The 25,011-nt window shown below is 55.5% G+C and overlaps 6 protein-coding genes across 6 annotated transcripts; 3 read left to right on the top strand and 3 right to left on the bottom strand.

Annotated features, from left to right (window-relative positions):
- Positions 1–407: 407 nt before the first annotated feature.
- KRP23_8935 (uncharacterized protein) lies at positions 408–6,080 on the bottom strand (the record flags this gene model as incomplete). The annotated part of the gene is made up of 1 exon (XM_067894441.1): positions 408–6,080. One exon carries the CDS (start codon positions 6,078–6,080, stop codon positions 408–410), a length of 5,673 nt encoding a protein of 1,890 aa, XP_067743874.1.
- Positions 6,081–8,182: 2,102 nt separating this feature from the next.
- KRP23_8934 (putative WRKY transcription factor 19) lies at positions 8,183–8,665 on the top strand (the record flags this gene model as incomplete). The annotated part of the gene is made up of 1 exon (XM_067894440.1): positions 8,183–8,665. The coding sequence occupies one exon, from the start codon at positions 8,183–8,185 to the stop codon at positions 8,663–8,665; it is 483 nt and encodes a 160-aa protein (XP_067743873.1).
- Positions 8,666–15,164: 6,499 nt separating this feature from the next.
- On the top strand, positions 15,165–15,904 carry KRP23_8933 (uncharacterized protein; the record flags this gene model as incomplete). Its single annotated transcript, XM_067894439.1, has 3 exons — positions 15,165–15,265; positions 15,329–15,557; positions 15,641–15,904. 3 exons carry the CDS (start codon positions 15,165–15,167, stop codon positions 15,902–15,904), a joined length of 594 nt encoding a protein of 197 aa, XP_067743872.1.
- A 262-nt stretch (positions 15,905–16,166) lies between these two features.
- On the bottom strand, positions 16,167–20,702 carry KRP23_8932 (Chromosome-associated kinesin KIF4; the record flags this gene model as incomplete). Its single annotated transcript, XM_067894438.1, has 1 exon — positions 16,167–20,702. The coding sequence occupies one exon, from the start codon at positions 20,700–20,702 to the stop codon at positions 16,167–16,169; it is 4,536 nt and encodes a 1,511-aa protein (XP_067743871.1).
- A 305-nt stretch (positions 20,703–21,007) lies between these two features.
- Positions 21,008–22,625, bottom strand: KRP23_8931 (uncharacterized protein; the record flags this gene model as incomplete). The annotated part of the gene is made up of 5 exons (XM_067894436.1): positions 21,008–21,643; positions 21,729–21,918; positions 21,997–22,112; positions 22,189–22,424; positions 22,508–22,625. 5 exons carry the CDS (start codon positions 22,623–22,625, stop codon positions 21,008–21,010), a joined length of 1,296 nt encoding a protein of 431 aa, XP_067743870.1.
- A 431-nt stretch (positions 22,626–23,056) lies between these two features.
- KRP23_8930 (Tubulin beta chain) lies at positions 23,057–24,776 on the top strand (the record flags this gene model as incomplete). Its single annotated transcript, XM_067894435.1, has 3 exons — positions 23,057–23,145; positions 23,220–23,225; positions 23,423–24,776. 3 exons carry the CDS (start codon positions 23,057–23,059, stop codon positions 24,774–24,776), a joined length of 1,449 nt encoding a protein of 482 aa, XP_067743869.1.
- Between the last annotated feature and the right edge of the window lie 235 nt (positions 24,777–25,011).

The following is a 25,011-nucleotide window of genomic DNA, read 5'->3' as shown; positions in this document are numbered from 1 at the left end:
GGATGTAGCCCTCACCAGTGGTAACTTTATCTTGCAACTAACTTGTGGTCTACGATACAAGTACACAGGATATCTAGGGCAAAGCACACGATGCTGACGAGCTGATTTATATTCGGATGCATATTACACGACGCTGCTGCTGCGGCTCGTAGCCTGCGAGTACAAGGAGGTGTCCACAGGGCTAACCGGTTATCTCTCAACGACTAAAAACTGTTTGCTGTGCGATATCCACTGCACGTGGATGAGTTTTAGCGTGTATTTGAAAGGCGGAAGATTGACTGACTGTATTGAGACGATTAGTGCAGAGAAAACAGTCACGCAACTAAATGCAATTCAACCTGCACGCATAGCAGGAGTTGGCCCGAAACACTTCCGCTCAACTAGGCCGTTTGAATGTCAGATACGAGTTACGATGCCATACACGTAGCCTCCACCCAACGGAGAGCGTCACTGAGGTGGTTGGCCGCAGCGGCGTACCCGCCTTCCTGGTCGTAGCCGTAGCGCTCCGAAGCCTCCTCGATGCAGTCCGCCAGCTTCTTCTCCAAAGCCACCGTCTCCTCCGACCGAAGGTTCGTCACGGCCGCATCACCAACCAGCTCCTCGTTCTTCTCAGCGAAGTGGTTCTTGATCTCGTAGTAGAAGTCCAGCTTTGTCATGAACTGACGCTTCACGTCCGTGTCCTTGTCGTCGACAAGCGGTGCCACGTCCTCTTTCTTCATCTGATCGTCCGTCGGCGGCGACGGGTTTGCGACAGGAGCCACGTCCGTCGCTCCGGCCGCGCAGTGGTCGTACATCCACTGCACCAGCACGTGATACTCGTCGCTCGTCACCGCATCCTTGGCCAGCGTCTGCAGACCCGCACTCGCGCACTGGTACGTGCGCTTGTAGCGGTACATCATCACTTCGTGCTCCACGTCGGCGCGGTCCTTGAGCGTCTGCAGGTACTGGAAGATCTCAGCCGCGGAGATGGCGGCCGAGTTGTCCGCGTTGACAATCGAGACGGTCTCGTTCGATGGCCCCAGCAGGTTCCAGTCTCTGTCGCCGTAGTTGGCCAGCGGCATGTCCGTCTTCTTGACGACCGGGACGTCTGGGGGAGGAACGTTGGCATCGACTTGGTCGGGCAGACCAGCGGGTCCACTGCTAATAACTTCTTGATCAGGCGCCGCTGGCAGCTCATCCGGATTGAGGTTAGCTCCGGTGTCGGGGGGACCAAAGTTGCCAGCAGGTGCTTCTTCCCTGCCAGACTCAGTAGGCGTCTCCACAGCAGTCTCAGTTGGCCCTCCAGTCAATCCTAGAGCAGGGTTGATTCCGGTATCCTTGCCAATTGGCTGCGGTACCTGGTCGATTTCAGAAGGACCGGGAGGCAGCAGGATATCGCCTCCATCAATCGTGCCCCACGGGCCCGCCTGAATCAATGGGAGAGGAGGAGGAGCTACATCAGGCCGTCCACCTAGCAAGACCCATTGAGGAACCACTTCAAATTGCTGGTTGCTGCGGTCGGGGCTGCAATACCACAAGATGAAGTTCCCCACAGCATTTCCATCGTCAAAGCACAAGCCTGGTTTCGCGGGGTTGTGCAGCATCAAAGTTTCTGGATCAGGGACAAACCACTGATTCTCGTTGCCTGGGTCGCACTCCCACAAGTGAGCCGTGCTGTCACCAGCGGACCAACCACCGCCGTCGTCCAGACACAACCCCAGCTTGTTGACACTTCTGAACTCGTGTGTGTTAACGTCGTACGAGAAGATTTGGTTGGGGCTGTTGGGGTCGCAAGGCTGGTACACGAACTTGGTCTCAGCGTTCGAGTGGCCCCCTCCGTCGTCCAAGCACAAGTTGTCCTTCTGGTGCGCTCGAATCAAGACCTTGTCTCCAGATTCAATAAACTTCATGTACTGGGAAGTGGGGTTGCTTGGCATCGGGTCCGGACGACCCACCGAGGGAATCAACGCAGGAGAAACGATATCGAAGTGCTGGTTCGGGTTGTTGACGTCGCATGTCCAAAGCCAGAACTTTGTCTCGCCAGGCGTCGAACCACCACCATCATCGAAGCACAAGTTGTCCTTGACCGGGTTCCGGAGCATCATGTTATCCTCGTCCAGAATGAACCACTGGTTCTGGTTGTTCGGGTCGCACTCCCACAAGTGGGCAGTCGTCTGCGCTGCAGACCAGCCGCCACCGTCGTCCATGCACATCCCCGGTTTGTGCGCACTCCTGAATTGGTGCGTTCGGGGGTCGTACGTGAAGATCTGGTTGGGACTAGTGGGATCGCACACCTGGTTCGCAAACTTAGTCTCGCCGTTCGAGTGCCCGCCACCATCGTCCACACACAGGTTGTTCTTGCCGCGAATACGGAGCATGAACTCTCCGCCAGAATTGAGGAGATCAACGTCGTCGTCAACGCCTGCAGCGACCAGCTTCTTCCTCTTTTCCTCGATCATCGCAGCCCGTGGCAGCACCTCAAAGTGTTGGTTGGGGTTGTCATCGCTGCAGAACCAAAGTACGTATCTGGTCGACCCGGCGGTCGTGCCACCACCGTCGTCGAAGCACAAATTGTCCTTCACGGGATTGTGCAGCATCAGCGTATCCTCGTCCATAACAAACCATTGGTTCTGGTTGTTCGGGTCGCAGTCCCACAGCTGGGCCTGCGATCCTGCCGCATTCCAGGCGCCACCGTCGTCCATGCACATCCCCGGCTTGAACACACTCTTGAATTGATGCGTCATTGAGTTGTACGTGAAGATTTGGTTGGGGCTGTCCGGGTTGCAGGGCTGGTTCACAAACTTGGTCTCGCCGTTCGAGTGACCACCTCCATCGTCGACGCAGAGGTTGCCCTTCCCGCGGACGCGAAGCATGATTTCCTGCCCAGTGGCAAGGATGTCGACCGCAGTGTTCCCAGAGGCGATCTTTGCCTTCTTCTTCTCCTCCGCCATTGCTGCAGCAGAGACGACTTCAAAGTGCTGGTTCGGGTTGTTATTATCGCAGGCCCACAACCAATACCTGCTCTCAGCAGGCTTGACGCCTCCGCCGTCGTCGAAGCACAAGTTGTTCTTAGCGGGGTTCCGCAGCATCATGGTGTTCTCGTCCCACACGAACCACTGGTTCTGGTTGTTCGGGTCGCAATCCCAAAGGTGGGCCTGGGTTTCCGCTGCGTTCCAGCCGCCACCGTCGTCCATGCACAGACCGGGTTTGTTGGCGCTGTGGAACAAACGGGTACTAGAGTCGTACGTGAAGATCTGGTTCTGACTGTCAGGGTTGCACGGCATGTCCACAAACTTGGTAGCGCCATTCCAGCGGCCTCCTCCGTCGTCAGTGCACAAGTTGTTCTTGCCGCGAACACGGAACATGATCGGTTGGCCAGAGCGCAGAAGGTCGTCCTCGTCGTCCAGGCCAGCAGCAATCAGTCTCTGCTTCCTCTGCTCCATCATCGTCTCTTGCGAAAGGATCTCGAAGTGCTGGTTCGGGTTGTCATTGCTGCAGTACCACATCACATACTTCGCCTGGCCAGCCACCGTGGCACCGCCATCGTCAAAGCACAAGTTATCCTTGACCGGGTTACGCAGCATCATAGTGTCTTCGTCCAGTACGAACCACTGGTTTTGGTTGTTCGGGTCGCACTCCCAAAGCTGAGCCTGCGATCCGGCCGCATTCCACGCTCCGCCGTCGTCCATGCACAAGTTCGGCTTGCTCCCACTGCGGAACTGGTGCGTCTTGGCGTCGTACGTGAAGACTTGGTTCGGACTGCTCGGGTCGCACGGCTGGTCATTAAACTTGGTGGCTCCGTTCCAGCGACCGCCTCCGTCGTCAACGCACAGATTGTCCTTCCCGCGGACACGGAGCATGATCTTCTTGCCAGAGTTGAGGAGGTCAAGGTCATCGTCAATGCCCATTGCGATCCTCTTGTTCCTCCTCTCCTCAGCTAATGTAGCGCGAGGAATAACCTCAAAGTGCTGGTTCGGACTGTTCTCGTCGCAGTACCACATGACGAACCTGGAAGCGCCCGCCGTCGTACCGCCGCCATCATCAAAGCACAAGTTTGCCTTCATGGGGTTATGCAGCATCAACGAGTCCTCGTCCATGATAAACCACTGGTTCTGGTTGTTCGGGTCGCAGTACCAGAGGTGCGCTTGGGTTCCACCAGCGTTCCAAGCACCGCCATCGTCAATACACAGCCCCGGCTTGTTAACGTTCTCAAACTCGTGCGTCTTGACGTCGTACTTGAACACTTGGTTGGGGCTGTCAGAGTCGCAAGGCTGGTCCACGAACTTGGTCACTGCAGCTCCCCAACCTCCTCCGTCGTCGATGCACAGGTTTTTCTTTCCACGCACGCGAAGCATGACTTCTTGGCCAGACGTGAGGATATCGTAGGCGGTCACTCCGAACTTCTTCTGCTTTGCCTCGAGCATTGCTGCTCGAGAAACGATCTCGAAGTGCTGGTTCACGCTGTTGCTGTCGCAGGTCCCCATGACGAACTGGGTAGCCCCGGGCCTTGTGCCGCCGCCGTCGTCAAAGCAGAGGTTGTCTTTCATGGGGTTGCGAAGCATCAGCGTTGATTCGTCCAACACTAGCCATTGGTTTTGGTTGCCAGCGTCGCAGTACCACAAATGGGCAGTACTTCCGGCAGCACTCCAGGACCCGCCGTCGTCAATACAAAAGCCTGGCTTGTTGACACTCTGGAATCCGAGCGACCTGACGTCGTACTTGAAGACCTGGTTCGGGCTCGTCGGGTTGCACGGCTTGTCCACGAACTTGGTTACAGCAGCACCCCAGCCACCCCCATCGTCCACGCATAGGTTGTTCTTCCCGCGAACACGGAGCATGACGTCTTCACCAGACAGAAGAAGGTCGTACGGAGTGGGTCCAGTCTTCTTCTTGGCCTCGAGCAGTGCCGCTCGTTCCACGACCTCGAAGTGCTGGTTCACGTTGTTGTTGTCGCAGTACCACATGACGAACTTGGTCGCTCCTGCCGTCGTGCCACCGCCATCATCAAGGCACAGATTGTCCTTCACGGGGTTCTTCAGCATCAGCGTGGACTCGTCCATATCGAACCACTGGTTCTGGTTGTTGATATCGCAGTACCATAGATGAACTTTCGTCCCTGCCGCATTCCAAGAGCCACCGTCGTCAATACACAGCCCCGGCTTGCTCACACTCTCGAAGCCGCCCGTCTTGATGTTGAACTTGAACGCTTGGTTCGGACTGTTCGGGTTGCATGGCATGTCGACGAACTTGGTCGTTGCAGCCCACCAGCTCCCCCCGTCGTCGACGCACATGTTCTTACCGCGAGCACGGAACATGATCTCCTGGCCGGACACCATGAGGTCGTACATGGTCGTCCCCACCTTGTTCTTCTTCTCCTCCGCCATGGCAGCACGAGAAACCACCTCAAAGTGCTGGTTCTGGTTGTTGTTGTCGCAGTACCACATGACGAACTTGGTCGCTCCTGCCGTCGCGCCGCCTCCGTCGTCGAAGCACAAGTTGTTCTTGACGGGGTTCTTGATCATGAGCGTCTTGGGGTCCATGACAAACCACTGGTTCTGGTTGTTCGGGTCGCAGTTCCACAACTGCGCCTGCGATCCGGCCGCGTTCCATGAACCGCCGTCGTCAATGCACATGCCCACCTTGTAGACGCTCGCGAACTCGCGCGTGCTGGGGTTGTACTTGAAAATCTGGTTGGGGCTGCTGGGGTTGCACGGTTTGTTGGTGAACTTGGAGGTGCCTGCGGCCCAGCCGCCACCGTCGTCCACACACAGGTTGGCCTTGCCACGGACTCGGAGCATGATCTCTTGGCCCGTGTTAAGGAGATTCACATCGGACCTCACTTCTGAAGCGTATTGGCTCTCTAGAAACATCCCGGACGGCGCAGAAGCTCGTTCTGCGGCGATCCGTGCATTCTCCAGATAGGAACTCCAGCCTTGGAACATGGCGACGGCGCTGCCGACACAGAGCACCGTGCCTGCCGTCGCCAGAACGGCCTTCTTCCATTTACTACTGGAAGGACGAGCTGCAGTCGAGGGCAGCGCGGCATCCGCCTCGGCGATCTTGATACCGTTGGGGTCACTCCCGTACGAGAGTAACGACATGGCTGCTCACTGCAAACTCCACTCGACTCACAGACACTTGACTTGAGACAACGAGATGATAGCTTGCGCGCAAATTCACTACTGAGTCTCGTGAGCGGAGTGCAGACCTTTCAAGATCCTATTCCTCATCGGCCATGGCAGCGATCTTGGTGATCAAAGGGCTCACAGGAGACTCTTCCCGACTCACGAGAACCGCACATGGGCAATGAACGGCGACGGGGGGCTCGATTGAGGGTCGCCTCGATCTAGGCGCAAGGATCTTGAATGGTATCGAACGGCGGCAAAGCGTCGAGCAAAGAGGCGCTGCGCCAATCTTTTATCGAAACGAGCGGCCATGAAGACGACCAGCGCTGCAAGGGATAAGATATCAACAATGATGATCTTTTGGCGTTATTTTTTTTAGTATTTATGCCTGAATTACACGCAGACCCCCCCAATTTCGGCATGCCGTGCTTGAACGGACATCGGGTCCGTATATTGTGTCGGCATGACTAGTAGACCAGCTGCATTCGTCACACGCCCGTTGCTCTCCAGCAGAAATTTGGCGCTCCAACAGGACGCCGTCGACCTTGCCCTCTCTGGTGGCTTGACGCAGTCTGTTGCTGCTGGGTGGGTCTATCCGCCTGTCGAATGACGGACTCGAATTATTGCGACCACATGAAAGCAAACATGTGCCGTCGTTTGTGATGGCCTATTTGTATGTTGACCAGATGAATCAGCGGTTGCAAGGTTCGCACTGGGCTCGTCGGCTTTGCTCGTCGTCGATCCGCACCACGCACGCGGCTTGCGTAGTGGGAGCAAATGGCGAACCCTATCGCACAGCCGTCAAAGATCAAAAGAGCGTGCATGTGTTCACCTTAGTCAGCTACCTGCAAGACGCACATGCAGGCGTTGACCCACGTCGGACATGCCGGTGCCGCTCCGTTCGTACTGCCCACCAAGGCGGTATCAAACGTTGGCAAAGGTCGAGCTCGTCAACGAGTCGTCACAGTCCTCGTTCGCGTCGCGAGTGGCACGCTGACAGTAGCCAGACCAGTGTGTCTTCTATCATCAAGCTGAGCGTGACCTGCGTGCAGTAGCAGCAATCAACTGCAACGACCCAATGCCAACTCGCTGAGGCGGTGACTTGCCATCGCTAGCGGCACACGAACGATGAGCTGCAGCGCAGGCTTTCGTGTCCTTGTCGGTCCGGATCTGAGACTGACGCCCTGCGCTCGATGCTACGACGCTGTAACTAACGCTCGAGGGATTCGCATCTGTTGAAGCGAATGAGTCAGGGTTTTCCTCCGCGTAAAGCGGTCTGATGGATGGCACGGTCGCCACGAATGTGCACACCACTGAGATCTGAGCACACCTTTCGCTCGGGCAAAAGGCGCTGACTTCCGGCGACTAAGTTGGACCTGGTGGATAATGGTACATGTTGGCGTTCTCTGCCATAGAGCACGCGCGCCGCCGGCAAGCGAGGAAGGTTGTGGCCACCTGCGCATTCAAGGTACACGCACCGCATGATATACCGCTGCAAATCCTCGGTGGCAAAGAAGCAGTCTCCATGGCGCGACCCGCTCTCGCTCCATGGCGGGCGGGAATTCAAGCAAACTGGGTCAAGTTCAAGGCTCAATAATCCTCTTTCGAGACCCACTTCGACAGTAAAGTGTACCACCACGTCAAGTGGCTTCGAGAACACTGGAAGGCGGAGTTTGCCATCGATTGCCACTGCAATTGCAGACACCTCGCCGCTTGCTGCCCGTAGTCGGAATCAGCTGCGTACTAGACTGCTTGTTCATCTACAGCGCGGTGCCGGCCGCCGGCTGGCGCTTTACGCGCGTCAGCACTGCTCGGTTTGCAATCCGGTTTCGGCGGCAGGTGTTCCCGCCGCTTTAGACGGGACGAGCGCGAGTTTTTTGCAAGGCCCGTGTGAGTCAAGCCTCCAGCCGCTGGCTTTGACCGTGATCGACGGCATCTGGTTGCGACGGCCTTGCTTGGGGATCTGGAGTCCATCTTCCCCTCCCTTTGTTCCGAGTTTCTCGCGGGGTCACAATCAAACTCGCCAGGTCTCGGCCACAGACGCGATTTCCGCTCTGTACCCCGCTAACCGCTGCACCATGTTCCAGCTCACCGACTCGCTGCTGCGTGGCGTCATGCACCACCGCGCGCAGTTCCCACTGGAGCTCCCGCCCTTGTTCGAGCCTAGAAAGCTCTCGCTGGGCTTCCCGACGCCCGAGTCAGACACCACTAGCGTGGCCTCCACGACGCCCAGCGACGCGTCCTCGGTCTCCACGCCCGTGCTGCGTGAGCGCATGAGTCTGAGCTTCATCACGAACCCCAACACGACCGACGTGCCCGCTGTCATGTGCTCCAAGAAGAACTGCTACCGCTCGGCCAACAGCCTCTTCGGCGCCTTCTGCGAGTTCCACAAGCCCAGTCGCCTCTGCAAGGTGCCCGAGTGCCGCAAGTGCGCCAAGACGGGCGGCTACTGCATCTCGCACGGCGGCGGCCGGCGTTGTCGCCACGACAACTGCATCAAAAGCGCCAAGGAGGGCGGCTTCTGTATCGCCCACGGCGGCGGTAAGCGCTGCCGCGAGTGATCTGGGTTGTACCTACACCCAGAGGTGCACTCATGATGTACCTAGGCTGCAAAGTACTTCGAAGTATCTAGTTTGTAGCCATTGAGTAGTGAGTGTGCATGTGGGGGCCAGCTGTGCTCGCCCCCGAGAAGACGAGAGATCAATGTCAGTTTCCATTTTTCTCCACAAAGCTTAAGTGGAAGTCGAGGAAGACAGATCAAAGTATACTTTAGTTCCTATCGGAATTGACTAGGAGACTATGTCGGAGGGAGACCAGTTCGTCGAGACATTTCGACGGCTGAGTCTCCGAGGAAGCAGGGCAGCTGCAGCCAGGACGGAAGGAACGGGAGCCGAGAAGACGCGTCGGGTTTTGACGCCTATTGTGAACCCATTCGATGGTCGCCCTAGCCAGAGTAGTATCCCCCAAGCATCCCCGGCGAAGAGCGACGTGACGATGGAGGATGTGAGTGGTGATTTCGGGCCGGTAATGAACGCTCCGGCACTGCCTAAGCCCCCTCGTTACAAGGGAAGCACCATGCAAGAGCGTCGGGACTTCCTACGGGCGTATAACACCTATTTTGCTGCGCTGAGAGCTTTCCAGACGGAGCACAATCGTCCTTTTGTCCAACCCGTGGGTTCGTGCATCGAGCAGGGCACGAAGGAGATCATCGCGCGGTTCACGTTTGCAAAAGATTGGCAAGATGTGACCGAGGATGAGTGGATTGCGTATTTCCTGCAGTCAAAGCAGACAGCGTTCGAAGATTATGCTGCGCTGGATGCCGACATGCAGAAGTTGAGTATGGATACGACGTTAGCGGAGGCCGAGTCTCGTGTTAACCGGCTGCAAGCTAATCTTTACAAGATCCTGGAGAATCACAACATGGTGGACATCATGTTCCAGCGCGAGCAAAAGAAACTGGTGAAGTATCTGGTCGCAGCTCTCGCGCCTGCAACATTCAAAGCTGAGGTTCAACGTCGAATTGACCAAGAGCAGAGCAAGAAGTACAAAGGGGACGTCATCGAGTTTTCGAGGTGGCTAACCAGTCTTTTGGCTTCCTTCATGGTTTGGGAGAAACCACTGCTCCAGCAGACTGGCTTCAGTAAATTACAGCATCAGAATTCAACTCAGAACACTCGACGAGGCAATTCAGCATTTAATGCTACTACCCCTCCCAGTTCAGCGGCCGCCGCCTCCAAGCCCACTCCGCAGAGACAAGGATCGGCAGCTAAGTCATTCTCCTCAGAGGGAACAAGCTCAGCAAAGAAGTTGCGATGGCCGTGTTTGAAGTGTCAGTCTCGAGAGCATCGGGTGAGAGATTGCCCGCTTGTGCAGCCTGGTGAGGCAAAGCAGCTTTATGACGGGTTTCATGCGTCTCGCCAACAAGACCCTAAGGAAACGAAGCCGCCTGCAGGGGCAATGAAACGTTTAACAGCCGCAGATTGCAGCAGTAACGATCCCAGTACGGCGACGGAGAAAGTGGACAACCAAGTTTTCGGTGATCACGGAACAGTGGATGCTACTGTAATGGGATTGACAGTGCAAGCGTCTTTGCTTGACTCCGGCGCTGATGCTTCTTCGGTGTCTCGTGGATTTATCTCAGAATTGCATAAGCAAGGCCGATTTGTACCTCTTATCAACCGTGAGACTCCTAAAGAATTTGAGCCTTTTGGTCCGGGTACTGTGAAACTCTACGAGCAAGCCAAATTTGACAAAGTCGTCCTGCACACGTCAGCGGGACCGCTTGTGATGCGGAACTTGGAGTGCTGGATTGATGATACTGACCTTACGAGGGCGCTGACAGTGGGTCGCTCAGTGATGGTGACGTTAGGATACTCGACGGACGGACTGTTGGTTTCGGCGCTGGAGAAACAGACAGAGTATGTGCTCCCCAGTGGAAACAATGTCTCACTGTCGCCTCTCATGAGAGCTCAGCAACTGCGCGAAGTTTCTTGCTATGATGACGGTGCTGCGGATGGAGATCCCTGTGCAACTTCAGTAGCGGACGACAGTTTTGAATCAAGGGCATTCTTACCCGAGACAAAAAATGCCGAGCAAAATGCCAAACTAGTTCGCGACAGTCTGTTAAGTGCGATCGAGGATGCGAGGAAGAGAGGTTTGTGCGGCGAAGCGCTGAGCAGACTGACAACCTCGCTGGAGCAACATAAAGAAGACTTCTGTGTGATATTTGGGCTGTATCCACCCGTTGATGTGCCTCCGCTACGGGTGCAACTGAAGCCGCACGCTACCCCAGTTCGCTGTTCTGCGCGGCGTTATGCTCCATTGGAGCGAGCATTCATGGACGCTCACCTCGCTGAACTTGAAGATTTGGGGCTCGTGTACAGAAACTACAGCAGTCGGTGGGCTTCAGCACCACGAATAGTGCCCAAGCCACCCCCTGCAGACTTCAGAATGTGCATTGACTCGAGGGCTGTCAACGATCAAACTATTGGAATGCAGTGGCCCATGCCCCAGTTAGACGTTGTTATCACACACGTGGCTGGAGCGAAAGTATTTTTCATTTGTGACTGGTTTCGCGGGTATTGGCAACTTCCGTTGCATCCAGACTCTCAGGAGATTTTCACCTTCATGACACACCGTGGCATGTATACTCCGACCCGTGTACCAATGGGGGCCAAAGATGCAGTGGCTTACTGCCAAAGTGTGGTCGAATTAATCTTTGGTGACTTGTTGTATCGTGGTGTTCTTGTGTGGCTCGACGATATCCTCGGTTATGCAGAGTCGGAAGAAGCACTTATGGAACTGCTGAAAGAAGTTCTTCACCGTTGCGCCAAGTTTGGCCTTAAGCTCAATCCTGCAAAGTGCCAATTTTTCGTGAAAGAGGTCACGTGGTGCGGGAAAGTCATTTCTGCCGATGGAGTGAAGCACAGTCCTGAAAGAGTTCAAGGGTTGGTTGACTTAGCGTCTCCTACAACGGCTGCCGAACTACAGCAATTCGTTTGTGCCATCAATTGGATGAGAGCCAGTATTCCCGAGTTTGCCCGTGTCACAGCCCCACTCTACGATATTCTCGAGAAAGCAATGCAACTCAGCGGTGCGCGTACGAAGCGTAAGCTTGGCAAAGTTTCGCTGGCTAGCGTTAGTTGGGGTGAACAAGAAGAGGACTGTTTGGCGCAAGTTAAAAGCAAACTTCTTGGGATTGTGCCACTTGCTCATCCAAAAGCTGACTGGGACGTTGTACTGGTAGCTGATGCCAGTTTAGATCATTGGGGCTCAGTATTAACTCAACTGCCTCCCGAAGACGCAAGTAAGTCGTTGTTGGAACAGCGGCATCAGCCTTTAGCATTTCTCAGTGGACACTTTCGTGGATCGTCGCATCGCTGGCCCACTATCGAAAAGGAGGCGTTTGCTCTGGTGGAGTCGTGCAAAAGACTGGAGTATTTGCTTCTACGGCCGCGAGGATTCCGTCTACTGACAGACCATCGTAACCTTGTTTACATTTTTAACCCTTACGCTATGGACAGCAACATGCAGCGCTATCAAGCAGACAAGCTGCAACGCTGGGCGATGTCGCTTACCTGTTTTCAGTACGAAATTGAGCACATCCGCGGTGAAGATAACGTGTGGGGTGATTTATTATCGAGGTGGGGTGCTCCTTTGGACGCTTCGACGTCGGCTCGCATGCATCAGCTCGCTATCATTGATCAAGTGTCTCCTCTTCAAAATTCTGGATTTGAGTGGCCAACATACGAGGAAATTGTTCGCTTGCAGAAAGCTGCTCTTTCGCGCCAAGTGAAAAACAACATTCGCTGGGACGATTCTCGTGGAGCATTCACGGACAAGGATAAACGAGTTTGGATTCCGGACGCTGAGACCGATTTGCAGCAGCGTCTGTGCGTGATATCACATGCAGGAGCTAGTGGTCATCGTGGCGTGGACGCATCGACTTCAATCCTGAGTGATACTTTCGTGTGGGATACCCTCTCCACCGATATGGCTTTGTTTGTGGCGGGTTGTATACATTGCCTTAGCACCCAAGGGAAAAAAGTGCCTAGACCTTACGGTGAAACATTACGAGCCACTAAACCCAACGAAGTTCTTCATTTCGACTTTCTTTCACTGCCTCGAAGTGAACGCTCGACTGGTTACGTGTTCGTCCTTAAAGATAACATGAGCGGGTATGTTGAACTTATTGAATGCGCGAGAGCTACGTCGGAATTCGCGTACCAAGGCTTGATCGACTGGTTTAAGCGATTCGGTGTTGTTCACACCTGGGTTTCAGATCAAGGACCTCATTTTACTAGCGACGTGATTGACAGGTTGCGCCATATACTTGGAGCGCACCACCACTTTGTCACGGCATACTCTCCATGGGCAAACGGCTCGGTTGAGGTAGTGAACCGTTTACTGTTGCGCAGTCTGAAGGCCATGGCCAGCGAGCTAAAGTTGCAAATTAAACAGTGGCCGACCCTTATACCTCTCGTGCAAGCAGCGCTGAATGGCATGCCCTCGGACCGAATCGGGGCAATCGCGCCAATTACAGCTTTTACTGGATTACCAGGGTCGTCGCAACTTAATGCCATATTTCCGCCTACTTTTGCAGAGAATTGTTCTCTTTCCTGGATCGAAGAGCAACAGCAAAAACACCTACGAGAGGTTCGCACAGCTTTGGATGCTATTCACCAGCTGAGTTCAGAGACATCGTCGCACAAAAATGCCCAAGCACGGGGTCGCAGAGCGAAGAAACCCGGCGTGCGGTTGGCAAAATTTGCAATTGGCGATTTTGTGATGGCAGCTTCAGCAGTCAAAGGCGGCAGCAAACTAGCGCTTTTGTGGCGTGGTCCGAAGCGAATTGTGCGCTCCCTCAATGATTATACGTTCGAGGTGCAAGATCTGTGCGCGCCTTACGGCATCATGGTTCGTCACGCATCGCGACTTAAGTTTTATCGGGACTCTGAGCGTGGTGTTACTGAAGATCTGATAGCGCACGCTCTACATGGCGAAGGAGGACATTTGGTGGATAAATTGTTGGAGTGCCGACTGGGTCAAGTCTCTCATCAGTGGGAGATCTTTGTCCAGTGGATTGGCCTCGACCCTGACGAAGCTTCATGGGAACCTGCTTCCGTAATGTACGAAGATGTTCCTCAGCTTGTTCGCCAATTCGTAGTTTCCTCTCCGCCAAATTCTTTGGCACGTCGTATGTGGGCCATATTGGCACCGAAGGACCCAATTGAGACAACTGAAATTCGCCAAGTTGGTCGCGGCCGTCGTCGAGGGGGGAAATGATCTGGGTTGTACCTACACCCAGAGGTGCACTCATGATGTACCTAGGCTGCAAAGTACTTCGAAGTATCTAGTTTGTAGCCATTGAGTAGTGAGTGTGCATGTGGGGGCCAGCTGTGCTCGCCCCCGAGAAGACGAGAGATCAATGTCAGTTTCCATTTTTCTCCACAAAGCTTAAGTGGAAGTCGAGGAAGACAGATCAGCGAGGATGGCTGCTCCAAGTCCGCGCTGGCCGGCGGACTCTGCTCCGCGCACGGCGGCGGCAAGCGCTGCGGCGCGGCTGACTGCGCCAAGACGGCGCTCAAGGGCGGTCTCTGTATCGCCCACGGCGGCGGAAGACGGTGTGAAGTCGTGGGCTGCACAAAGAGCGCGGTGGGCGGCCACTTGTGCGTCTCGCACGGAGGCGGCCGACGCTGCCGGGAAGTCGGCTGCAACAAGGGCGCCGTTCGACGAGGCGTGTGCATCCGCCACGGCGCACGACAAGATTAAAGGAGACAAACCTCCTTGGTGAAGCGTAGTATAAGAAGGCAGGCTAGCTTAGGGGCCGCGCCTCGTGTAAATGCATCCACAAAGACTGTAAACTCGTCCGCTCCTCTTTCGTGCAAAGCGTTCGCGCGCGGGGTTGTCCGACGCAGCATTCATGACAGCGACGGATTCGTGACTCACCAGCCCAGATGCTTGCAGGCACTTCTATGGAGGCGATACGGAGCGGGTGTATTCCCCGGGCCGTGATTGAATTGCTCGCCTTGCCCCTCCGGACGTGTGCCGCAAGCACCAAACGCTGCAGCCCAGCTGCTGGGTTCTTCATGTAATCATGCACGCCGCCAAGATGACCCGCGCCATCGGGTCTGACTCACGTTTCCCTTCCTTGCCATAGGGCGCCTTGCTCACATCGCGAGTCCCTCGTCGCCAAGCGGGCTTTGCGGTCAGGTGAGTCAACGGCCGGCACATGCGGTGCCCGTAAACTGAAAGATTGGCAGCATCTGCACGAAAAAAACACGCAATATTTAGGCGCCGATGAATCAAGTGGCGGCCCCCGGCAAAAATTGCTCGGAAGTATAATAGGCAACCTCGCTTCCGGTACATGCAGTGTCCGCATGCTGGCAGGCTTCCGCGCCATCCTCAGACAAGAAAGATGCACGGTGGATGGCCTCCTGGTCGTAGCTTACGACTCGAACGGGGTCTTACGACCACAAAAAAGCCAGCTTCAACATGGTCACTTTTCTGCAATAGTGACTATTCATCCGAGCGTAAAATTCTCAGATCCGCCTAGCGAAGATGGCGAGCGCCGCGATGGTCGTGTACTGCTTCGACACGCTGCAGTCGCACTTCGACGGGGGCGGCGCGCCCACGCCGCGCTTCGACGTGCAGCAGGAATAGTATGGTTCATCCATAGATACTTCCCCACAACGAAAGTCTAAACCTCGTTTTGCTATTGACAGTCCGCTGTTCGTGACGTGGGAGATAGAGGAGAAGGGCGGCACCCACCTGCGCGGCTGCATCGGCACGCTGGCCCCCACCAACCTGCGCAACCTGCGCGACTTCACCTTTAAGAGCGCGCTGCGCGACCACCGCTTCGACCCCATTGGCCCGCAGGAGCTGCACCGCCTGCACTGCTCCGTGTCGCTGCTCGTCGACTACCAGGACGCCGACAGCTACGACGATTGGGAGGTGAGCCCTGCCCTGCAGGCAGATAACAGGCAGCTACCAGTATACTACATGAACGTCTAACACAACATGCTATTGGCTCTCAGATTGGCGTGCACGGGATCATCATCGAGTTCAGCGACTCGGGTAAGAACGACTACAACGCCACGTACCTACCGCAAGTGGCCCGGGAACAAGGCTGGACGCACCTCGAGACGGTCACCTCACTCATGAGGAAGGCCGGATACCGCCGCAGCGTCACGCAGGCCATGCTCAAGGCCGTCAAGGTCACGCGCTACCGCAGCTCCATCCACAAGCTCACGTACCAGCAGTACCTCTCCGTCAAACAAGAGATACTGGACAGTGCGTGAGCTACTTGCCCCTGCACTATCTCGTGTCTGCGTACGTTGCATATTTAGCTGGTATTTGCACGTTCCTGAGCATCATTCACTTTTTATTTGGTTGCTCGTCGTGCTTTCCATCCATCTTCTCTTGGATGGCTATCTTCTCTGTTCATCTAAACGCATTGGTTGTGTGCTGGTTCAATTCACACGCAGGTCGCAGTGAGAGGGGCGGAAAGATGTGTTCTCACTTGCCATGGGTGAGGAGCATCCATCCGCCTTGGTAGCAAGCTTAGCTTCCACCCTCGGCATTCCGCTGAGCTAAGCGCTCTCTGTAGTCGTCGTGCACCTGCTTGATGAGGCTCTCTCCGCCGACAAGAGGATCGTAGTTCGACTCGTCTTCGCTGCCAGCGTAGTTCGCGTCTTCTCCATGCTGGCCGATGAGGTACGCGTCCTCTTCCAACTCAATTCCGTGAAGACCGGTCTTCCCTGAGCCCTCCGCGTCATCGACCTTTTCGCGGCGAGCTGAAGCGACCACGTTTTGGCGTTTGCTTTTGGCTGAAGCCGTGTACTGACCTGCTAGGCGCGAGTACACGTCACTCTGCGGTGCTGGAGGAGGCATCGCGCCGAACGCATCGTTGCCTGGCACCATCACCTCAGTATCGTCACTGTTGTAATCACGCGGGCGGTCCGTAGTGATGTACGACATAGGCTGCCGCAAGCCAGAGGAACTGACGTACTGCTCGGACTCGTTCTCTTTCTTCATATTGGCGAGCACCTCCAAAACCGAGTTGCTCTTGAACGAAGGCGGGTTCTTCAAGCCTCCAGGAGTGCCAACATACTGCTCCGTCGGAGCATTGGACGACCGCTTGAGTTGCCCCTTGTCCTTCAATCGCCTGGAGCGATTGCGCTCTGAGCGGCTTTGCAGAATCTCACGCTTTGACGCACTCTCTCTCACGCGATTCTTGTGAATACCCGTGAAGTTGGTTGGGTTGGAAAGCCGCGAAAAGATGGAGTTTGATGTAGAATCGTCGCTCCCCATGTGAGGCGAGTCTTCCTTCGTTCCATCGCCTCCTCCATCCTCTCCATGAATCTCATTATCGTCGTTGCCACGGCGACGAAGTGCACTCTGAGAGGCCTGCGATGACGTCGACGCGAACTCTGGGTTACTTGTACCCACGTCCTCCAACTCCATCCTAAATCGGCGGCGATCCCCGAATGAACGGGAAGCTTGGCCGCTGTCATCGTCGTCGCTACGCATGGGAACGTCTTCGCTACAGTCATTCTCGTGCTCATCAGTGCCCATGTCTTCGTCGTCATCAAACTCGTTGGCCCAGGAGGCCGGTCCGGTCTGTGCCTGCTCCGAGGCTGCAGCAACCTTGCTTCCCGTCGACGACGAAACAGGAATTCGCAAGCGACTCGGTACTTGGTTAGCCCCCATAGCCAAATTGCTTAGCTTCTTCAGCTTAGTCTCCAAGTACCGGACACGATCTCTGCTAGCGGCAAGATCTTGCCCCACCTGTTGGAACCGGTTTTCATTTGACTCCTTTTCCAGGTCCAGTGAGTGAGTAATCGCTTCCAGCTCTTCGCATTTCTTCCTCAGCACCGAGTTTCTCTCTTCCGACACAGATAATAGGAGACGACTGCGCTCATCGAGTGGCTCATGATCCGGGGAAGTAGACACGTCGGCACTCGTTCCGCCGTTTATCACGCGCTGTAAAGACTCCTCGTAACTCTGTTTGATCTGCATCGTTTTCTCGCGTTCCTGCTCAAGGTGCTGAGCAAGCTCGGCCATTTCCACGTGTTGTTTGGCAAGCTCTTGCTCCTTACGCTGATCTTGCTTCTTCACATCGACAGCCATGCTAAAGAGCATTTTCAAAAGCGTTCGTGCCTCAGGCAACGACTGCGTCGTCTCAATCTTCGCCAATGCATTCCCCCCATCTAGAACTCGAACATCATCTGAGATCTCGGAGATTTTTTCTTCCTTGTACTCCAGCTGGGCTTGGCACGCCTCAATACGTTCCTCCAAGTCATACAATAGTTGCTCCTCAGCAGGCGTAAGTTTCTGCTCCTGGCGTCCACTATTGCGTCGGCTAAGTGGCGAATTCTGCATGGGCGAGGTCAACACGTCGCGAATATTTGTTTGGGACGATATTGAGTTCTTCACTTCCTTCTCAAGCGTGTCCCGCTGGGCATACAGCGCCTCCATTTCCTTCGCCACGATTTCTCTTTCCTTTTGCAGCTGCTCCAGCTTTTGTTGTTCCTCCGCACGTTTCTTCACCTCTTCAGACAGCCATTTTGCATCACGATCAGCACGGTTTGCTCCAGTGTTTTTCTTACGCCCGTAGGAAGAATTCATCTTCCTCGCCTGGGCAGTAAGTTGCTGTTGCTGTTTCAGCCGCTGCTTCGCTGCCGTAACCTCTTCCATTTTACGTTTAAGCACTCGCTCCTGGGCATCCTTCTGGGACCCCAATCGCAAAATTTGCTGCTTGTCGCGCTGTTGACTACGCTTAAGGTTCATGATTTCGCGACGCCGTTGCTTCGCCTCTTCTTCATATCGCTTCCGCTCTTCCTGCATCTTCTTGACCAAGTCCACCTTTTGCCGCTTCATGTTGGAGATCTCCGAGTTTAATACGCGCAGCTGCATCTCGTTCTTCTTCTTTTGATTCATGAAGCGGTTCATGTCGCTCTGCTTCTTCCGCAAAGCATTCAACTCTTCTTCCTTTGTCTTTAGGTCTCGCGACAGCTTCGACAGTCGCCCATTTCCACCGGTAGAATCTCCCTCTGCGACAGCCTTCTTCTCGGTCTGTTGAATTTCGTCAACGAGACGGTCGCGGTCAACCTGAGCAGTGCGCACCTCTTCCACCATTTCCGCCATCTTTTGCTCGTAAAAGCTCTTCATGCGTTCGTAATTTTCTTGGGCCTGACGGATATTCTGCACAAGCTGTTCCTTCAGCGAAATATCGTGAGCAAGATCCTGAACTGAGTCCCCAAGATGGCGCTGGCGGCGCTGGAACACTCGCATACGATCAACTTCTTCCTGATTTTCCTCCTCCACTTCCATGCCGTCCGCAGAACCATCCGCTCCACTTCCATCACTGTCGCCGCCAGCATCATCACCGCTTTCTTCTTCTTTGAGTTTGTTCAGTAACGCAGTTTCTCTTTCGATCTCTTTCTCAGCTCGTTCAAGTAGCTCACTACCAACCTTAGTGTCAACCTCCGCGAGTGAAGGCAAAGAAAACGCCGGGGCTGTAGACGGCCGTGCCCCACTGCTGCCGCTAACTGACCCGGGAAAATTCATCATGGCGTTGTCACGCTCTCGCTCAACTGCACGAAGTTTTTCTTGTAGCTCGCAAATAGTTCGTAGCTGGTCTTTCAGCACATTGGACTTCAATTCTCGCTCCTCCGGCGTCACAGAGCTTCCATCTGCACTTTCTTCGACGCACATGCGCAGGTAGTCGCGTTCAGCTTGCGCCGCGATCATCTCTTCCCTCAAGTGGTCAAGCTGAGTCTTGCCGCGCTTCAGCTCACCCGTCAATCGAGCCACCTCACTTTCAGCATTTTCCGCTCGCGTTCGAAGATTACCAAATGAATCGAAATCGCTTTCCATTCCAATGAAGTTGGTGCCCACTGTCGTCATCTTCAATTCGCTTTCCGAAAGCCCCGGGTTGCGCAGTCGGTGCACCTCCATCTGAAGCACTTGCACCTGACGACGCAATTCCATCGTCATGGCTGAAGCCTCGTCTCGGTTCACCACAGGCTTGTTTTGGATGTTCCTGGCTCGGTTCGCATACTTGAGCGCATTCAGCGTCTCCTCGAAATTGACATCGGCCGGGCTCACACACGTTAGCATCAGCGTTCGGCTGTTACCACCCAGCGAATCCTGAAGCATCCGCGTCAATTTGGAGTCGCGATACGGGACGTGCACTTTCCCTCGCTTCTTGTCGTCACCCAGGGCGCTGATGACGTTGCCAAGTGCAAGAAGACCCTTGTTAATGTCGATACCTTCCTTCAGCCGCTTTCCCTCCGCTTGCGTTCGCTTTTGACGCTCTGAACCTGCAAGATCCACGAAGTTAAAGTACGAGCTTCTCGTCTCGTAGTCTCCCTCTGCCATCTCCTTGCCGTCTGCAGGCGGGTCCCCAATCGGGACATGCTGCACCATGGTGAGCGTGAAAATGGCGTGGGATCGACTTGAGTGGGCGTTCATGAGCGTGCTGCCCGTCGTGCGACAGAGCGTGCCTCTCTCCAGCAGCCTGCTGCACTCGTCCGAGTCGCCAACTTCGACCTCCGAGGCCCCTGTGACCTGCACTTCTCCGTTCTCCTCTCGTAGACTTACTTTGCTCTCCCCAGTAGAGTCCCCGAGTGTCACCAGCAGGTCGTGGATCTCCTCTCCGTAGATCTCGAGGAACCGGATCTTGAGTTGCGCCTTGTAGTGCGGATTCTCCTGCGTCTTGGCATCGATCTGGTCGAACATGTAGCTGATGACGCGCGGGATGATGCCGTAGTCCTCGGGCGGGATGTGCACCGAGCTGCCGCTGCCCATGGTGTACGTCTTGCCCGAGCCTGTCTGGCCGTACGCGAAGATGGTCGAGTTGTAGCCGTCGAACGTGGCCCGGATGAGCGGGTCCACGCAGCGCCAGATGTCGCTCTGCTGCGCGTACTTGCCAAACACGTAGTCGTACGTGAAGGCGCGGTTCTTGCCCATGACGATCTGCTGCTCGTCCTCCAGCACGGACACGCACTCGTCGCAGCGTTCGACCTTCTCGCGGCCGATGAGCGGCCGGATGCGGACCGCTACGCGCACAGACGTCGCGTCGTCGTCTGCCATGGCGTTGAGGAGCTGGTAGACTGAGGGGGAGGCGCCCGTGAAGCCAGAGGAGAGCTGGAAGTGCGCCTTCCTTTCCCCAGCAACAAGTGCAGCGGATTGCAGTGAACAGATCGAGAAAGTTGCACCAGTTATGTTGCGATAAAATTGAAAGTTGCGGTAAAGTTGTCAACACGCAATATTGAGGAACGAGGAAGCCGATCGAGACTGTACGCAATGCATTTTGATTGCCTTGTTAGTGGTTGCATTGTGCATGAGCTTCACCCCGGTACGTCGAAGTATCTGCAACTTAACGATGACTACAAGCTTTAGTCATCATTATCACCAAAGAGACTGTTGAAGAAACCCATGACGCCGCCGCCACTTGACTCCTCCGATTCGCCACCATCATCCAACTCGCTGCCGCTGGCCGAGTTATCACCGCCATTTCCGCCACCATAAATATCGTCGTCCTTGGTGCTCCAGTCGTCGTCTGTATTATCCCCACCGAAATCGTCACCTCCGTCAACGTCACTTGCTTCGCCAGCAACTTCGTCGGCACCAGCGCTCCCGCCTTGGTCGCCGCCGCCACCTCCCATCATGAACGGAAACATCATGCCTCCGGACCCACCACGAGGGATACGAGCTGCCATTTCACCAACCACACGATCGAATGGCAGACTTTGCAGGTAGATTTTACCTGGTCCAGTGAGTGTCGTCACGAACAAGCCTTCTCCGCCAAATAGCACATTTTTCGCGCCCTTCATCATGGTGATATCGTAGTGAACGCTTGGCTCAAACGCGACGAGGCACCCGCTCGAAATGCGCAGCACCTCACCAGGTTGCAGCTCGCGCTCGATCAACGTTCCAGAGGCACGGACGAGAACGTCGCCACTTCCTGTCAACCTCTGCAGGATAAATCCTTCTCCACCGAAGAAACCCACCCCGAATTTCTTGGCAAATTCCTAAGCCACCACCCAGAAATACCGAAAACGAGTATCAGTGAAATGCATATAGAACAAATTGAGCAGGCAATGAATGAGAACGCACCATTTCGATGTTGACAGTGTCCGAGCCGCACAAAAACGCCCCCTTCTGACAAATGATAGATTCGCCGATGAAGTCACTGAGGCGGAGGTGGACAATCTTGCTCGGGAAGCTCGTTCCTAGCGCCACCTTACCCTTTTCACTGCCGTGATATGTGAAGCGCGATACGAAGAAGTTTTCTCCGGTCATCATTCTGGACAAAATACCGCCAACGAGGTCGACATCGTTAGTTATGTATGACCTAAAGAACCCACCTTTAGGACCGACGTACCGCTTCATGCCCTCGCCAAACCCTCCAGCGGTGGTCGTTTCCATTTCCACACCGTCGGTCATGAAAATCATGGCTCCCGTTTCCGCGCGCAGGCATTGCTCAGGCTCGAGCTCAATCTACAACACCACAGTAGCTCCAATCAATTTTGTATGGCTACCAGTAGAGAGTTCTCGCCCCGAATGGCTGTCTTACGTGCACCACTTGTGAGTCGTGGCCCTCAATGGACATGGCTCTGTCAAAGTTGATGGGGACGAAGACTTCGTTCCCCGTGCTCTCATGGTGAGGCAGCGTAGCCGCCTCGGACTCGTTGTTCTCCTCCTCCTTCGCTTCCAACTCTGCAGGCTTCGCAACAGCCATATCTTGCGTATTCACGCCGGGAAGGTGGCGAACAGTCTTGCGCAGGTCTGCATTGTAGTACACCACGTCACCTGCAGCAGCAGCAGCCACGATGCAGTCGCTGTCAGTGCCATCTTCTCTCTAATTGACACACTTTGAGGTCTTTTTGCAGCACCGTTCCGACGCTTTATGGCCTCCCAGCCGTCGGGCAGCGCAGAGGAGAGGGACCGGGCCTGGGACAGCCGCGCGAGGCGGGCGGGGGCCGGCACGTATCGGAGCAGCGCACGGAGCATCGTCTCGTCAATTGAAACTGGAACTGACGGCCGAGAATGAATGTGGATACGTGTGCCCTCAATAGTGGCCTCTGTGTGGTGCACACCACGCGGAGATTCCCTCATCGTCAAACTCCCCAGGGAGTTGCCTGCTGTATAAATACCCGGCCAAACTTAGGCGGCTTTTGCTCTAGTGCAACGTGTGTATTTTGACCTCGCAACAGCCTGCGACGGCACGTCGTACTGCAAACCATCATCGCAGCCGTCCGCCTCACGCTAACTTTAGTGTGGCCGCAGCGATCGTCCTCCCCTTCTTGGGAAGCGGCGTCCGTTACGCGCGCATTTTCAAACGCAAAACCGCCTTCCACGTTTGGCACCGTAAACTACGGGAAAAATACCGAAGCGTCCTTTCCTTACACTCGTAGACTTGGTACTTGTATGATTACAGAGTGATGGTCGCCGTCGTTTTGAAACGGAGCCCCACCGTAATTTTTCCCGCGCGCGGCCGCTCGCAAACACACGGCAGCTTCATTCGCCAAAAGTCCGAATTCTCCTCAGAGCCCGCGCCAGCCAGCCAAGAGCCGCCGCAGGAACCCCGTCGACGCGCACGTAAAGCAACAGGTACGACGCAGCTTCCATGTATCGAGGCGTCTCCCCCCTCTGTCAGTCCCCCCCTACGCCTCTCCCCCCTCCCCCTCCGTCTGACGGCGGGGGGAAATCACAGGGGAAAACCATACGAAGGGAAAGGGGGGAAGGGGCGTCCCGCGATCTTTCACCTCCGTTTAATGCTCACACGCTTCCGTCCTGCCTCCTAACAGACCCCGCGACAACATGAGAGAGCTCGTTCACATCCAGGGTGGCCAGTGCGGTAACCAGATCGGCGCCAAGTTCTGGGAGGTTATCTCCGACGAGCACGGCGTGGACCCCACGGGCTCGTACCACGGCGACTCGGACCTGCAGCTGGAGCGCATCAATGTGTACTACAACGAGGCCACGGGCGGCCGCTACGTGCCCCGCGCCATCCTCATGGACCTGGAGCCCGGCACCATGGACTCGGTCCGCGCCGGCCCCTACGGCCAGCTCTTCCGCCCGGACAACTTCGTGTTCGGTCAGACCGGCGCCGGTAACAACTGGGCTAAGGGACACTACACGGAGGGTGCCGAGCTTATCGACTCGGTGCTCGACGTCGTCCGCAAGGAGGCCGAGAGCTGTGACTGCCTGCAGGGGTTCCAGATCACGCACTCTCTTGGTGGCGGTACCGGTTCTGGTATGGGCACGCTTCTGATCTCCAAGATCCGTGAGGAGTACCCGGACCGTATCATGTGCACGTACTCGGTGTGCCCGTCGCCCAAGGTGTCGGACACGGTCGTGGAGCCCTACAACGCCACGCTGTCGGTGCACCAGCTTGTCGAGAACGCCGACGAGGTCATGTGCCTGGATAACGAGGCGCTGTACGACATTTGCTTCCGCACGCTCAAGCTCACCACCCCCACCTACGGTGACCTGAACCACCTGGTGTGCGCCGCTATGTCCGGCATCACCACGTGCCTGCGTTTCCCGGGTCAGCTGAACTCGGACCTGCGGAAGCTGGCGGTGAACTTGATTCCGTTCCCGCGTCTTCACTTCTTCATGATTGGTTTCGCCCCGCTGACCTCGCGTGGCTCGCAGCAGTACCGTGCCCTGACGGTGCCCGAGCTGACCCAGCAGCAGTTCGACGCAAAGAACATGATGTGCGCCGCCGACCCTCGTCACGGCCGCTATTTAACTGCCGCGTGTATGTTCCGCGGACGTATGAGCACGAAGGAGGTTGATGAGCAGATGCTGAACGTGCAGAACAAGAACTCGTCGTACTTCGTCGAGTGGATCCCTAACAACATCAAGGCTAGCGTGTGTGACATCCCGCCCAAGGGCCTGAAGATGAGCACTACGTTCATCGGTAACTCGACCGCTATCCAGGAGATGTTCAAGCGTGTGTCTGAGCAGTTTACGGCTATGTTCCGTCGTAAGGCTTTCTTGCACTGGTACACGGGCGAGGGTATGGACGAGATGGAGTTCACGGAGGCCGAGTCCAACATGAACGATCTTGTGTCTGAGTACCAGCAGTACCAGGACGCCACCGCAGAGGAGGAGGGCGAGTTCGACGAGGATGAGGAGATGGACGAGATGATGTAGACGCGTACTCGTAGTTACGGCCTCCTTCGTCTTCCGTGGTTGCGGGCAGACTCATCAACACGCGACGCATTGCTGGTCGCTGTCGTGCAACTCGTGAGCAGTTTAGCTATCTACACCAAGAGAGAGGTTAGTGGCTCGGCATCTACAGAACAGAGAATCCTATTACCTTTCTTAACTTGCCGCGCTTTGCTCCATAAACTTTCAATACCTTTTTGCCTTTTTCTTTTGCTGCTTC

This window comes from Phytophthora ramorum (genome assembly GCF_020800215.1).
Source record: "Phytophthora ramorum isolate Pr-102 chromosome Unknown Phyram_PR-102_s0007, whole genome shotgun sequence".
Classification (NCBI taxonomy): domain Eukaryota; phylum Oomycota; class Peronosporomycetes; order Peronosporales; family Peronosporaceae; genus Phytophthora; species Phytophthora ramorum.
This window is presented reverse-complemented; position numbering and strand designations above follow the sequence as displayed.